Below are 15,357 nucleotides of genomic sequence, written 5' to 3'. Positions count from 1 at the left end.
AAAACTTAACCTCCTCATACGCAACCTTTGCCACCGCAACGGAACGTTGCTCAAAAGATAAGAAAAAAATCCCACTAAGTTGTATCAAGCAATAGCGACTGAGCTAATAAACAATTCAATTCGACGATGAAGAGACAGACGAAACGAATGTGAATTGCTTCTTGACAATAATTAGCAAAATAGGAAAGAAACATTACAGAAATAAGTGACCAACTTGGTCATCTATTATCATACATTTACATTACAACAAATATTGAACTTTAGCATCACGATAAGCCCTTCTTAAAACAGAGGATTCTTAAAATGGTTCTGCATCTCAACATGACCAGCTGTTGATAATGTTGTCCTATACACACGGGTTGAGTAAGGCAGTTTACAATAACCTATTGCTACACAATTACTATACTGTTATTATTTTTCTGTGCGATCGTCTTTCGTTTGAGAGACCTAGTTTTAGCATCGACAGGGGTCGAGGGTAGTTTACCCGCACCGCTGCCCGCTAGCTCCACTGTTGAACTGCCATCCTCATCTTCATCGACCTGCTTGGACGCGGTGCCGCCCCCTTTCCCCGGCCGGGAGTGTGTTTTCTGATGCCTGTTCAAATCGCCGTGGCAGCGGAACTTTTTATCACATAAGCTGCACTGGTGCGGTTTCTCGCCCGTGTGTATCATCCGGTGCGCCTGCAGGTACGTACTCGCCCGGAACGCTTTGTTACAGTACTCGCAGACAAAGTTTTTCTCGTTCGTGTGAATGCGCCGGTGCAGCACGAGCGAGTAGCGGCGGGCAAACTCTTTGCCGCAGAACTCACACTTGTGGCTCTTCTCGTTGGAGTGTTTGGAGATTTTGTGATACTTTAGATCGCCCCACTGCCGGAAGTGGTGCCCACATTCCTCACATTTGTACGGCTTTTCGCCCGAATGGAGCCGCTCGTGCACCTTCAGGGCGCTGCAGGTGAAAAAGCACTTCTGGCACGTCTGGCATTGGTACGGCCGTTCGCCCGTGTGCTGCAGATGGTGGTAGGAAAATGCAGTCTTGGATTTAAACCACCGTCCACACTCCTCGATCGGGCACAGGTATTTGTACACTTTTGCATTACTGCCAGCATCCGTCGCTCTCCGCCGTTCCTTATCATTTGAACACATTTCTTCTTCTTCTTCTTCTTCCTCTTCGTTGCCCTGCACCTGGGGTGCGAAATGTTCTTCGCTCGCTGCCGCTCCCTCATCATCGCTACACTGATAATCGTCGTCGATTGGTGGTTCATTTCGTGCGCCCGTCGATTCACCGTTGAGCGGTTCAACGCCCGATGCGCCAAGGTCTATGATTTGCATTTCATTGTATTGGGACGTTTCCTTACCATTCTCCTCCTCCTCCTCCTCCTCCTCCGCCTCCGGTTCGTAATCGTCATCTTCGTCGGATTTTTGTTCTCGTTTCAACAGTCTCGTCTTTCTTAGATCCGATATTTGGCCACAGTGGGACGGTGCAAATGAAGCCACCGACAGTTTGCTGATCGTATTGGAAGAGAGAAGAATGGAGGTAAGAGGGTTCAGGCTATCGTTGGATTGAAACGAAACGGCACGAGACTCGGCGAGTGCATCAACGGTAGAAAGCAACGGAAATGGTGTCGAATGTAACGGTTGTAGTTGTTGCAAATTTTGCGCTTCTGCCGACGGTAGGCCCGGCACGTATGTTTCATTCCTGGAAGAACCATTCAGTGAACTCGAGTTTGTAAGCTGCTCACAGGTGGCAGCATCCAGTGGCTTCAGTAATGTCGTATCTGCGGATTCTGTTTGTAAAAGCTCTAAAAAAGGAAAATAAAAAGGCGGTGTAACTCCATTTTTATCTACTTTAACGCACTTTAACGGGATATCATACCTGCATCGTTGAATTGAGCTTTACTAAGGAGCAGCAAAAAGTTGTCGCCTCCGCTTGGAATATGAATTTCGTGTGAGTCGAGCGATTCTCCGGACAGTGCCATATGGTGGCCACACTTTTCAGGTTGCTGCATGGCAGTGGTTGGGGTAGAACCAGCGGCAACAGCGCTGCCATTATTAGCATCATTAGCTTGATTCGGAAACCAGTCTGCACTGTTGGCTATGCACAGCTCTTCGGTCGTGTCCGTATCTACCGTTTCCTGCACCTTTTGTACCACATTCCGGATGCCTTCCAGCATGTCTTCAGTCTCGCTAAATTCTCCACCATTCTCTGAACATTCCAGCACTATCATGGCATCGTTTAGCGCCTGATGTTGCAGCAAACTTTCCACCGTTTTTGCACAGCTCGCACTGGAGCTGGTCGATGTGGATAGTAACGCTTTTGCGTCACTGTTCTGTGCCGGGTTTTGTTCTTCAGTCGCCTGTCCCTGTTTCATGGTACGATCATTCTTTAGCTTTTTCGTGTACTTAACACGAGGTAGCTTGGGCTTCGCTTTTTTACCATCTAGCGCTCCCTGCGTTGATAATGCTATAACTTTCATTGCAGTTGCGTTTCTGTTTGCATCCACTGTATTATTCCCATTTACAGGTGTCAAGGAGGGCTCGTAATGTTCCTTCAGATGGTTAAAGAACATCCGCTGATCTTGAATTACTTTGCCACAAAGTTGACAGGAAAAAGAATTCCCCGGATGCTGCGTGGCCGATGGCGATTGCTGTGCTTTGGGTGTGTTCCCTTTGCCATTATTTCCCGGATGTAGTGAAGATGAAGGACCGTAATTTGATTTGCTCGTTGGCTCGAATGAGCCAACTCCAGTTACCGTTGCGTCACGGTGCGACAGCTGAATGTTTGCCAGCATTAACGATTGGTCCATTTCGGAAACATCACCACAAAACGTGTCCTTTGTATCGGTCATCTTCTTTGCCAAACGCTTCTTGTGGGGAAGATTGATGTTACCCAACTGTGCGCACGATACACTCTCGATCGATGCCGCACACTCTGCCATATCGTCGTCATGCGTGCGCGATTCACACTCCATAATGCTAGCGGCGACACTTTTCGATGCCGCTAAGCTATCAGCAGCAACGGTAAATATCGTACGCTGATTATGCGGTAGGAGCGAGGGAAGAGTTGCGCAGGAAAAAAATCGCTTCGAAGATTCGTTTAAACTCATCGTGTTGATGGCCATTGTTGAGCTCTAAAAACAAAAAGAGCGAACAAAAAAGCGTCATTCTAGTTCTACAGTATTATTGATGGATTAAATGCTTACGCTGTGTACATCGGACGACAGTGGAGCCGAAGAGACGATGGGAAGCAAAGAACTATTGTGACTGTATGCTTTCAGCGTAACATCAACGGACGGTAGCAACGTACCCATGCTGCTGGATGAAGGTACGTCCGAATGTCCAAGTTGACCATTCGAGAGCTCTACAATACTCTGATGATGGAGCAAATGTCCCTGTGCTTGGTGTTGCAGGTGAAGGTGCGAACTAGTTGCATGAGGAAGACTATAATGATGATGATGATGCTGCTGCTGATGCTCTCCCTGCTGTTGTTGGTGTGTGGTCACAGTCGCAAGTGCATTTGCCATTACATCGAATCCATCGCCTCCTGAGCTGGTGGCATGCAGAGGGAAGTGTACGTAACTATCAATCGTGCCACCGATCTGACCTAATCCATTGCTAATGGGCGAAGAGGATTGACCAATGTGCATCATTTTATCGTACGACGATAGCGTACTGAATCCGGGAATATCCTAAAATGGAAAAATGGAAACGCTATAATCTAACCGGCTTCGCAATCTTCCATCAATCTTTGGATTACCTTAGTATTAGCAGCTTCCTTGCTCGTTTCACTGGTAAGCGAATGCAACTCTTCGGTGGAGGTGCCAAAGGGCCTATAGTGATGCTCCATGAGGGCGGATTGCATTCCAATCGAGCTGGTCGTGCTGGACGAAACCGAATTGATGTAATCATTTAGCAAATTGGTCGGCAGCTGACTGGACAACAGGTCCGTGCCCAATAAGGTCGATTCGATGTACTCCTGCTCCCTTCCAGCATGGGACATTCCCGTGCTGGTGATGAAGTGTAATGAACCACTGTCGGTAGACTGTAGGGTGGTTCGAAGGACTGCTTTCGACATGTCCTGATGCCCATCGATCGATCCCCCTAGATGTTCCAAATGGTCCATTTTGTGCAGATGCTTGTAGTGCGTTGGCAAATAATTGGACACATGCAGAGGAGAGTGTGTTCTGTAACGAAATGGACACAATTGTAAAATGTTTACGTTATGGTTCAATATCATTAAATATTAATTGTTCAATGCTTATCTTCGTACATACCTCCAACTTTATAATTTGTTAAAAATGGCCTTAAATAACTATCGTTTGCTTTTTCCGCCGTTTTGGAAGGGCCAAGGCGTTTTCCCCCGTCCAATTTGATTTATGTTTGCTGTCACTGCAACAATTTGTGTTTTGGCTTTAGTTTTAATTGCCACGACATTTTCGCGTGCTCGGAAGTTTAATTAATCCATAAATCGCAGAGCCAAATGAGACCCTGCAGCCCGCATTGCCAACAGGAACAAGAAACGATTGTATAAGGCTTCAACTATGATGAATACTGGTGTTCTCTGTGCAGAGGTTCATTTTGTTCTAGCAACAGCTCATGTTTGTGCACGCTTTACTCGCCTAGCCAGGTCCTCGCCAGTAGATCTATGGATTATTCCATCCATATCTTTCGTCACAATGTGGGATATTGCGGAAGGGGCTTCACTTGATCCAGCCAACAAGCTCGCTGACTGCCCATCAGAATCGTGTAGGTACACAGGGGCTTGATTTTTACGAATATTTTACAAAAATATCAAGCTGTACGTATCTCATTGCTATACATAACTCTGTCCTGCTCTGGGTCGCACACGCATGATTATAACACGCCGAATTTATATAGAAACACTTGCTGCCACTTTCGTAGATGGGTTGAGCCAGTTGTCAATGTAAATTTATAATAATGTAAATTTAATAAAAGTATGGAATTAATTGAAAAAATCAGTCTGATTGTTAAAAACACTAGCATTTGTAAACAAGACACCTTTTGTTGAAAAGCTTGTTTTGATTGACTGTCGGCTTCTGTCAAACTGCCAATGTGCAGCATTGGCAGGTAACCACAAGAAACAAAATGTTTGATCAATGTGATGTCTACATCAATTTCCTCGTTAATATTGCTCGGACCACATACCTCGGATCATAAGCAGCATAAATATACTCCCAAAATTATGCCATGAACTAAAAATGGCTTACATGACATGACTTATTCGTTAAATTATTCAATATTCCAAACGGAATCCTATATGACTCCGTTTAGGCAGCGGTAATCGCTACTGCGGGCGTGCGTGCGGAAAAATCAAAATTGTTTGACAGGCCTTCCGATAAAATCGCATGCGAAAAAGCGTTGCCAGCGTTCCTTAGGCAGCGGTAATCGCTGATGCGGGCGTGCGTGCGTTTTCTGAAAATGTATAGAATTTGACACCCGCAGCGAGTGACAGCCCGCAACCGCATGCGTCAGAATCAAACAATTTTGATTTTTCCGCAGGCACGCCCGCAGTAGCGATTACCGCTGCCTTAATCTGTGACGCTTGGCAAGTGGCATCTATTGAGCAATTCAGTGACCTGGCACCGCCTGAACCTACAAAGATTTTCTTTTATGGATATTTTTTCAATCATGCAACCTTAATCTCTGTTGATTGGGTTCAGTTATTAATTTTTAATGATGAACATTTAATGACTTAGAAATTACCATAACCATCGTTTGAAGATACGCACCGTCGCACACTTTTTTGCGGCGTGTGGTCACACGTTCCGATCTTCCGACAATCTGCCATGTGTCACAATAAACAAGCTTTTGAAAAATAGCTATCGCGAAATCCTCGTCAATCCTAGCAAAGCTTGAGTCTTGCAACCGAGTCTTCTCAAACTGGACGTACCGATTGGAGTGACCGATAAAAATCTGGCCAAAAATATCGGGTTTGTGTTTTCTTCACCCAAGTTGAAATGATTCCGTGCTCCTGTGCACAAGAAAGCAGTGATTTAACAAAAGTGGCTTAATTGTTCTTTGTGTTTCATCGCGCAAAAAAAGCAAATTGACGTGCAAATCAACCGCAGAACCTGTTATCTTTGTGCAAAAAAGAAAAAAAGGCTACCAGAAGATGTGTTGCACGGTGCCACTAGTGTGAGTCAAGCAAACGTATCCCATTGTGCAGGATACGTGATGTACAGTTGCGAAAAGAAACGTGAACAGAGATTGCAAATCATCACCTTGACTACATCCATTATCTTCGATCTCCGGTGAAATCGCCTACCGCTCCTGCCAACATATCCTTTCCGAGAGACAAGGAAAACCAGCGTAGTACGGCGTCGCGTGCAAACGGAACAAAAAGGTAAGTTGCTTTCAGCTTGCAAAAGCTTTGTTTACGAACGGATGTTTGCAATTCTCCATCCCTCGTATCGGGAGGCAATTCTTTGCGCGAGAAGAAAAAAAACTTATCACTCTTCGCAGTATGCGAATTAGCAAATTGGTCAACTTCAGTTCAGGGACTGTATTTGAAAAGTTGATTCCGGCTTTAATCTACACAGCCTCCCCCCGAGGACATACATGTTGGAAAAACATCCTCGAGTGTGCTTAGCCTGGCGAAAGATCAAAGCATGCGGGCAAAGCGCGTGACTTGGGTGAAAGCATGTGCGAAACGGAAAGGAAGGACACACGCACATTTTGCACAATTCGTCTACCATCCAAGTGACGTGTTTTATCTCGCAGCAAGGCTTTAGGACCATTTTAGCGAGAGAAGGTTGTTCTTGCCTTCGTATTCTGTTATTTGTAAGCTGTTATTCTTTGTGTTTTGTTCAGTTTCATCGTGTTATAATGCTTTATAACTCTTTGCATAATGCATTTCGCTACATGCGGTGTTACGAGGAATTTGTTCAAGGATGCGGACGGATTTACCAAGACGCTTGAAATAACCGTGTTACATCCTTGCACCACATTCGGGGGCCGCATGAAATTGGAAACAACAATCAATGTGCCAAAATAAGGTTATCATTCAGCAGCGCAAGTACAACCGATGAGTACGCAACACATCATGGGTCGAAAAGAGCACATGCAGCAGCACGCGTATTTGCCATTGATTGGTGCGTATTGATTGTACAACCGAATTCGTCCGCAGAAACGACCCCGCACAACCACACACAGTTGTGGCGACCAGAGGGGTTGCCTTGGGCAGAGAGTAATGCAGCAGCAAAAGGAACAAAGAAATGTTTGCAAAAACCGAAACACACGCCGCCAGCTTCGTAAAGCTTTCGTAATGATATAAAGCTGCAATAGCGCACCCCATTCCGGCAATAGCTCCTCAATTTAGCCACCGTGTACCGAGCAGTGTGACGGTTTTAGATATCGAGTTTATTTTCTTTTACGTTTTCTGTTGTTTTGCACGGTAAAGCACACGGGGGTTTGGATGCGTTTGTTGGTTTTACCGCATTTGTGGAACACGCATTTGTGGCAGATGCGTTTCGTGTGCCGCCGACAACGTTAACCACATTTCACCAGTCGATAACTTCGGAGTGCGGAGTGTACGCATCCGTGCGTCGGTCGTTAATTGTCGTTGGCAGGAAATTCAATTATCATCCACCGTGAATCCGTCGCAGGGCAGACAGAGAACTCGGTGGGTGCCGGTCGTGTGTGCAGGGCAGGGGTGGGTAGATTGTAGTCATCGTCCTTTCTTTACTAATTTGTTTTTCGTTTATTGACTTGAGTTTTTAATCATTTCTCGCCGCGTTTTGTTTCGTGGTTTTAATTGATTTCGATTCTCTACATTTACTGTGAGAAGTTTGTGCTAAAAATTATGTGCTAACGGAGAATACTATTCTAGTAGATTTGTCTACATTCTTCGTGGTAGCTGGTGTCATTTTAGATAGTATTGATAAGCTTGTTGCTCTTAGTTTTTCATACATTTAATACGCGTATTTTTATCACTTCAAGCTGCCTGTTTCATTTGATTAGATCACCGTTGTGGGTCAGGAAACTGTGCGTTTAATGGCGAAGTCCCATGCTGTGTCTTCCATGTTAATCGATTCCTTTTTTCAGTGGTGTTTCTTTGATAAGCATACAACTGGCTGAGGCGAAGCGTATCCCTTCTGCTGTGTTTAAAGATGTCAGTAGTACGAATTAGTAGGAAGTTAATTGTATCCTCAAGAAGCAAGAGGTCAACAAGTATTGAAAGGTGACCGGAATTTTCAGGCGATTTCCCTTTGTGTATTTTCTAATTTTTAATTATTCCTATCTTTCTCTAATTAATTTAAATGTACGGTCGTACAATTAACATAGTAGGATTAAACATTATACTGTTCTTTGTTAACTACACCTGTAGTAATACATAAGACGAATTGTAGTATAGTGAAAAGTTTTTCAACTAGAATTTAAATTTCTGAGCAGAGATCTCAAACTTGCGGCCCACGATCCATTGAACCAAAATATATTTTGTATTTCTATTTCTGTGTGCTTTGATTAGTACAGGGTTTTTAGGGGTTCACATAATATTGGGACATTTTCATGACTCTTTCTTACTGTAAGGATGTGACGGTAAATGGGCTCTACGGAAACCTTTTTTGAGATGCTCATTGGAGATGTAATCTAATACAATTCCTACGCGAAAAATGTCACGACCAAAAAAGGCATCGTACTGCTCACTTCCCATCACGCAAAGATCATTTCCCGTAAAAAAGATTCAAGGTAGTGAACTCGTACGACGTAACAACATGCCCGTCATGGGTTCAAGTCCCAAATATACCGTGCCTTCATACGTAGGACTGACTATCCTGCTATGGTCACAATACAGGGTTTCCAACGATTTATTGGTTGGTTCCCATACATTTTTGGTGGGTTCTCATATTTTTTTGGTGCGTTCCCACGATTTTTTGGCCGTTTCCCAGAATGTTTTGATTCAATTGTATTGATATCCAATCGAAAACTATAAATAAATTATGGGAACGAACTATAAATCTATGGGATACGATCAAAAAATCGTGGGAACTTATCAACAAATCATGGGAACTGACCAATAAATCGTGGGAAACCCTGTAAGTCACTGAAAGCCAAGCTCATTTCACTAAGTGGGAACAGGCAGGCCTTGACCGACAGCGGTTGTTGTGCCAAAGAAGAAGAAGAAGAAGAAGTGTCTTAAAACTATGAGAAGCCCTGAAAACCCCTGTAAAGTTATCAATAATCATATGATAAAGTATACAAAAATTGCGTGCCTAACATGAACTGCTCTCTAAAGCTATGATTTCAAAACTGGTGCGTTTGATTTTTTTCCATTTAGTGATTTAAATCATGCTCATGTAAGCAAAAAAATCATTGAGAATGCCGATTTATAAATATTTTTGCTTTAATTGATATCAGAAACAAACTTGTTTGTTATACATTCCTTATATACAAGCATGTGTTTGTAATTCCCAACTCGTTATTAAAAGTGACTGTATCATTTTCGACAAAAATCAGTATCATTGAGCTCACTTCTTCTTCTATCTCGTCTAACGTCCTACGCGGAGATGTCGTTCTGTCTGTACAGGCTTTCGAGAATTAATCAGTATCACGCAGCCGAATAGTCAGTCTTTGGTACGGCAGATGTCGTTAAGTCGTGCGAGTTCCACGGGACCGCTAAGATAGCGCTCCCTCACTCGTAAATTACTACTCATAGGTATTTTTTACTGTAGTAATGAAACTATTATCCTAGAATGAAATGATACGAACTGCGAAGGAACCAATTTTTGTAAACCCTATAGATGCTCGCTTGTGGCACACTTTATTATTTTATGCAACATTTTGGCCCACGTGATCTTATGAGTTGGACATCGCAGCTTTAGAGTAATTTGATAAATTCGTTTCTATCAAATAATTTTGTTTTAAAATATTTTTTTTGTGATTATTATTAATTAATCATATTGACAAATGTATCCGTTAATGTTATTTGTAAAAAATCCTTCTAGTAGGTTGAACCCCATGCCGCATTCTTACCTTAACGTACCTCACAACTTCACATTTTGATTTTCCTTCCTTACAACTGTTTATTAAAAATATTATTCAAACAAAATATCTGCAACCGATATGTTTATTCGTATATGTAAACACCGTTATTATAAATCCGAGATAGAAAGTTACATGCGTCGTGCGAAACACAAATAAAACAGCACCAAACAACAAATACCAAAGAATCCTTGTTTCTGCTCAACTCTGGGGTGCTTTTATCGATCATTTTGTAAACCTGATTGAAATCAATCATGCCGGGTAAACAATTCGTCGGAAGGTACCACCATTCAATTATGATTACATCTTTAACTATTCATCGATGCCGTTCAATCGAATCAAAATATTATGCTTATACCCTGTTTGTGTGTTTATGGCGATAAAACCTTGTTAAACATTCAAGAAACCATGAAACGGGATCTTTTTGGATCCGCCGTGACCCTTTTATTTTCTACCTCTAAGCATCCAATTTTTATTTTTATCGAAATCTAAGATCATGGCAATGTTTAGAAACTCCATTTTTAGAGCTTTTTTCAGTGACTTTAGTGTCACAAAAGGTATGGCGATAGAAACATTTTCATCCCTTCTAATGCCATTATTTTTTCAGTCGAATTGTACTTATCCCGTTGCCACGTTGTAACGCCACTTAAAAACGTGCTCTACAAGACTGGTCCTGGGGTCCTCTAACCTCTAACCGCGAAGGAGCGGAGGTGGCGGTTTTGTTTTGCTTACGTCCCTTTGCTGGCTGGCTGACTGGCACAAGTTAATTAGAATATCCCATCTGTGCCATTTTAAAGTGCCGGCAGGAAATGAAGAGCGTAACGGATCCAATTTAGCTTCTTAATCGCTCCGTATCCGTCGCATTCGCGTCGTCCGTATCCGCACAATCCATCCGACCTTCGAAGGCGTTCCCTTCGAACCTCGAAGGGGCATTGTTTTTGAATGCTTTTTTTTAGCGAATTCGCGTATTTTTAGTACCGCATTCGTGCTGATGACGGTATGGAAAAGGATGGTGGGACCGTGCTCCAGCGATGGTCGTGTACTTGTTGGGCCGTTGTGAAAACATGCGCGCCAGCCTAATTATAAGTTTTGCTGAACAAAATGCACGGATTGCTTGTTTGCCTTCCCGGTTGGTTGGTTCCGGCTTTCGATTTGAACTAAAAAACTGAAGGTATTGCTGATTTGAAACCATTGCTGCACATGTTCGGGAATTCGTACATGGTAGAACAATCTCCCATGCTCTCTCCTATATGTGTTTCTGTTGATGTGACCTGGGACATGATGTGGATTCATTTGTCCATAGAGAATAACGAGAAAAAATATATCCTGGTGCCTCAGCAGATATATTGTATTGTATTTCTTAGTTGCGTGTCCGCCATATAATGGTTACACAAGCTTTAGTAATAATAGGGGTAGTAATAATAATAATAGTAATAGATAACGACTAAATGTTATACAAATCATATTAGCTCTCTAAATTGTCGTGTAGTTTCATTAAAATCAAAATGGCCTGCAAGTGCATTAAATTCGCGCATCATTACCGTAATGGGTTCGTTAGATTCGTACTGCGTATTTCTAAAATTAGTTCTTAATAATTGTCGATTTCTGGTGGTTGGCCTGTTTGCATTTAAATTAATTTGTTCCAATATTTCCGGACAGTCAATATTTCCACAAAGTAGGTCAGCAATGAACATGGCTTGCACATTTCTACTTCTATCAGCGAGAGTCTCTAATCCTAGCAGTAAACGACGCGATTGGCATGGTGGCAAAGTGTTACTATCACTCCACTGAAGTCGCCGTATCTTTGGAAAACGAGTATAACTTAATGTCGTCGGCATACATTAAAAATTTCACATCACGCAGGACAAAACTCACATCATTAATATATAACAGAAAAAGTAGCGGTCCAAGATTACTGCCCTGAGGCACACCTGATGTACAGTAAAACGGATTTGATACAACTTGTCCAAATTTTACACAATATAGTCGGTCTATTAAATAAGATTGAAGCCAAGTGGGAGTACTCTCGGTTAGTCCTAGTTTTTTTTTTAGTTTTGCAATATATGGGAATTGCGTGTTAATGTGGCAAGATGGAGTTTCGAGTTTCGTTTCGAGTGCATGTAAAATGCTTCTATTTTCTGTCAAACTCTTTTCTATAGCAGTACCAATTCTGACCAAGACGAAAAAAAAAACAAATTATTATGCTAATTTCAAAACTTTAGATAATGTACAAACGAGTTCAATTAGGTAATATTTGGTTTTGTGCTGTTGCTCTACTAAATGTCATGGAAATGGGCTCGGGGTGTACAGGTAACAAGTATGGTAAGACAATAAATTAAGTAACCCGACCATCATCTTCCATTACTCCGTTGAACAGGATTACTCCCTGCAAAAGAACACACTAATCCATTTTTAATGAGTGAATCCGTGAGCATGTTGTCAGTGAGGTAACAAATCTCAGCTTGTTACGGCCAATTGGGCGCACATTAGAGTGTGATACATTACACCATAATAACTTGGGTTTGATAAGATACGCGCATACGATATACTTGACATTGCGGTAATTCAAGTTGAGACTGATTTGAATAAGAACTGTGTGTACATTCAACACATAAATAAAAATCTCTCTTTTACAATATTGTATTTTATTTATTGAATTAATTTTATTTTGCTTTTTTTTCTATTACAGATCTTAAACAGATCGTGCTTGTGTAATATTTTTGTCGTAAGCTCGAGCGCACCTGAGAACACTTCGAAGCAATGATCGATTTTACGGATGATTTGGAAAACTGGATGGGCAGACTACCGGCCGAATTAAAGGCACTGCCTTTAATACACTTGGCCATACCCGGATCGCATGACACGATGTCGTACGGTATTAAAAACAAGGCACCGGTCGCACCGGATGCTGATCCAATCGTAGGGACGCTCAACAAATTCATCCCCTGCGTCGTACGGCGGTGGGCCGTAACGCAACGTTACACCATCCTGGAGCAGCTAAAGTGTGGAGTAAGGTAGGTCATGGCGACACCACGATGGGCACACGCTGCCCCACAAGCACAAACCACCTCCTCGGCACCACTCTATCATTCGTGCTTTTATTTCTGCAGGTACTTTGATTTGCGCATTTGCATGAAGCGACCGGAGAACAAGTTCTACTTCGTGCACGGACTGTTTTGCGAAGAGATTACGGAACCGCTCGACCAGCTGAAAGAGTTTCTTCGCACGCACCCAAAAGAGTTCGTTGTGCTGGATTGTCAGCATTTCTATTCGTTCAATCCGACCGACCACTGCGTGCTGTCGGCAGAACTGAACCGCATCTTTGACAGGAAGATATTTTCCCGCAACGTTAACGAGCTGAAGGATTGCACCCTGGAGTCGGCCACCGGGAATGGGAAGCAGGTGCTGATTGTGTACCGCAGCGATGCGTGCGTAAATGAGCGATTTTGGCTGAGCCAGGACTGGCCGACGCCCTGGCCGAATGAGATCAATGTGAAGAAGCTGCAGCAGTATCTGGACGAATCGCTCGCCCAGCGTCGCCCCGATACGGGATACGTGTCGCAGTGTGTCCTGACGCCTACGGTGCGCTACATAGTGCCTCGTTTCATGTCCTCGTTGCGTACCACCTGCGCCAAAGCGGTAGACCGACAGTTGATGGAGTGGATCAAGGGCCAGATACCGGGCACCTTCGCTGGCGAGGAGAAGCCTCGCACGAACGTGTTTTTGGCCGATTTCGTCGACATTGCAGACAATCAGTTCTGTAAGGTGGTGGTGGGATTGAACAAAAAGCTGCTGGAGCAGGAAAACACCAGTACGCACAGTTCCCCGTCAAAGAAAAGTACGTAAACGGTACGGGAGTTTTAAGATGGAATGGATTTGTGTGGATTTTAACGATTCTCAGTGAACCTAGTCCAGCTCAGTTATAGCTGTGTTTTCGTGTCGGATCGAAAGTTACGTTTTATGGTTTAAACATTATCTCCAGGCAAAAAGACAAGTTAACTTTACTCTTAATCTATTTACAAAGCTAAAGTTTTATTACTGTGATACTATCGTTTATTAGATTTCAATTTGTTTGGTGCTGAAAACATATTCTTTTTTCTAAATAAGGGAAACATTACTAAAGGTGAAGGTTTGATCGACACGTAGTTTAGATTTAATGCAATTCTGACCTCTCTGTCGTAATTTATCAGTAAGCTGGACTGCTGATGTTTGCGAAAAAGAACCACTGTTCTTTAGGGTACGTACGTACGTACATTTTATGTTCATAATTGAAAGCATATTCTGACCAAAATCATTACATTTCTCATAAGTCATGTGTATAGATTTGTATTAAAATAACGGCCAATTGCAGCAACATGAAACGGCACAATCTCAGTGGCAAAGTGACAATCGTCGGCAAATGATACAATACGATAGCGATAATCACATCGGTTCATCAATGAAACCATTTTTTTTTATTACACAGCAAAACAAACTGTTTCTCTTTTATCGCAGAACCTTATCTACGCGTTCCGCCAATATATATGTACAAATAGATGGTATCGATAAGCATACAGAAATCTGTTGGCTATAGCCACTTTATTCAAATAAAAAGAAGAGAAAACACAGATGAATGCGTACAGTGAGAACCAGTTAAGAGGGACAACCCCCAATGCAAGAGATCTAATGTAATCATACAGCCATATTATTATACTTACATGTTGTTACTTCCGTTCATGTTTGACCTTCACTACCGAAGCAACAAGTTACAGCAGCAGTAAGCCAACAAACAAACAAAACAAACTAGAGCCGGAAAAACGGAATGGTTTCAAAGTTCTGATTCCGCATACCTCCGTACAGATGTGCATGTGAATGTAGTTTATCGTGAAGGATGTATAACGCAGTTGTTTAAATGTGGATGTGAGATAAAAGCAGTAAATAATCTCCTGCACAGCAGAAACCGCAGTGCGAATAGGTCGTCGTTATGCAAAATTTATATAGCCTAAACCGGTGAGGTGGTTTGGATGTTGAAGCGGTTCTAGTAAATGGTTTAAACCATAAAAAGGGGGAAGCAAACGCAATATGGATTGCAGCAATCACACTCAGGATGGAGAGCATGTCCTCGTGTGGATTAAACAAAATAAAATAACAAAATTAAAATAATTCGGAATGGCCTATACACACAGATATGAAGGTGTGAGCGCGTGACACAGCAAAGGAAACAATCAAATCTACAGAACAAACAAAAAACTGGAGAGAAGATCTATTAGGTTCTATTTTCTTCATGCTTCTCTGAACTCTTCTATACTTCAACAGTGATTAGCAGTAGTAGCAGGCTGCAATAGAATCTTAAAATTTTATAAACCAATTGTAACAATTC

At 42.5% G+C, this 15,357-nt stretch overlaps 2 protein-coding genes across 6 annotated transcripts; one reads left to right on the top strand and one right to left on the bottom strand.

The window, feature by feature from the left end:
• Positions 1-159: 159 nt before the first annotated feature.
• LOC121595722 lies at positions 160-5,827 on the bottom strand. Of its 4 annotated transcripts, none has more exons than XM_041919907.1 (6): positions 5,747-5,827; positions 4,271-4,639; positions 3,754-4,180; positions 3,200-3,685; positions 1,873-3,127; positions 160-1,798 (listed from the first exon to the last, which is right to left on the bottom strand). In XM_041919907.1, exons 3-6 carry the CDS (start codon positions 4,117-4,119, stop codon positions 390-392), a joined length of 3,516 nt encoding a protein of 1,171 aa, XP_041775841.1. In that variant the 5' UTR covers positions 4,120-4,180; positions 4,271-4,639; positions 5,747-5,827; the 3' UTR covers positions 160-389. The 4 variants fall into 4 exon arrangements, with proteins under 4 accessions (XP_041775841.1, XP_041775837.1, XP_041775839.1 ...); XM_041919903.1 differs by having other exon boundaries at positions 4,271-4,889; positions 5,747-5,819; XM_041919905.1 differs by having other exon boundaries at positions 4,271-4,889; positions 5,721-5,801.
• Positions 5,828-6,268: 441 nt separating this feature from the next.
• On the top strand, positions 6,269-14,605 carry LOC121595725 (PI-PLC X domain-containing protein 3). Of its 2 annotated transcripts, none has more exons than XM_041919911.1 (3): positions 6,269-6,360; positions 12,688-13,012; positions 13,109-14,605. In XM_041919911.1, the coding sequence occupies exons 2-3, from the start codon at positions 12,759-12,761 to the stop codon at positions 13,842-13,844; spliced, it is 990 nt and encodes a 329-aa protein (XP_041775845.1). In that variant the 5' UTR covers positions 6,269-6,360; positions 12,688-12,758; the 3' UTR covers positions 13,845-14,605. The 2 variants fall into 2 exon arrangements, with proteins under 2 accessions (XP_041775845.1, XP_041775844.1); XM_041919910.1 differs by lacking the exon at positions 6,269-6,360 and adding an exon at positions 6,658-7,108.
• The last annotated feature ends 752 nt before the right edge of the window (positions 14,606-15,357 follow it).

This window comes from Anopheles merus, chromosome 3R (assembly GCF_017562075.2).
Source record: "Anopheles merus strain MAF chromosome 3R, AmerM5.1, whole genome shotgun sequence".
In the NCBI taxonomy this organism is placed as follows: Eukaryota; Metazoa; Arthropoda; class Insecta; order Diptera; family Culicidae; genus Anopheles; species Anopheles merus.
Note: the sequence above shows the minus strand (reverse complement) of the source record. Positions and strands in the feature narration are given on the sequence as shown.

What these genes read in the sequence shown, in the direction of transcription:
- LOC121595722 (XM_041919907.1), bottom strand. Translation starts at nt 4,119, where the DNA reads ATGGACCATTTGGAACATCTAGGGGGATCGATCGATGGGCATCAGGAC. An exon ending in AGGAAGCTGCTAATACTAAG is followed by an intron (nt 3,686 to 3,753) that starts GTAATCCAAAGA and finishes TTTCCATTTTAG; the next exon opens with GATATTCCCGGATTCAGTAC. An exon ending in AGCTCAATTCAACGATGCAG is followed by an intron (nt 1,799 to 1,872) that starts GTATGATATCCC and finishes TTCCTTTTTTAG; the next exon opens with AGCTTTTACAAACAGAATCC.
- LOC121595725 (XM_041919911.1), top strand. Translation starts at nt 12,759, where the DNA reads ATGATCGATTTTACGGATGATTTGGAAAACTGGATGGGCAGACTACCG. An exon ending in CAGCTAAAGTGTGGAGTAAG is followed by an intron (nt 13,013 to 13,108) that starts GTAGGTCATGGC and finishes TTATTTCTGCAG; the next exon opens with GTACTTTGATTTGCGCATTT.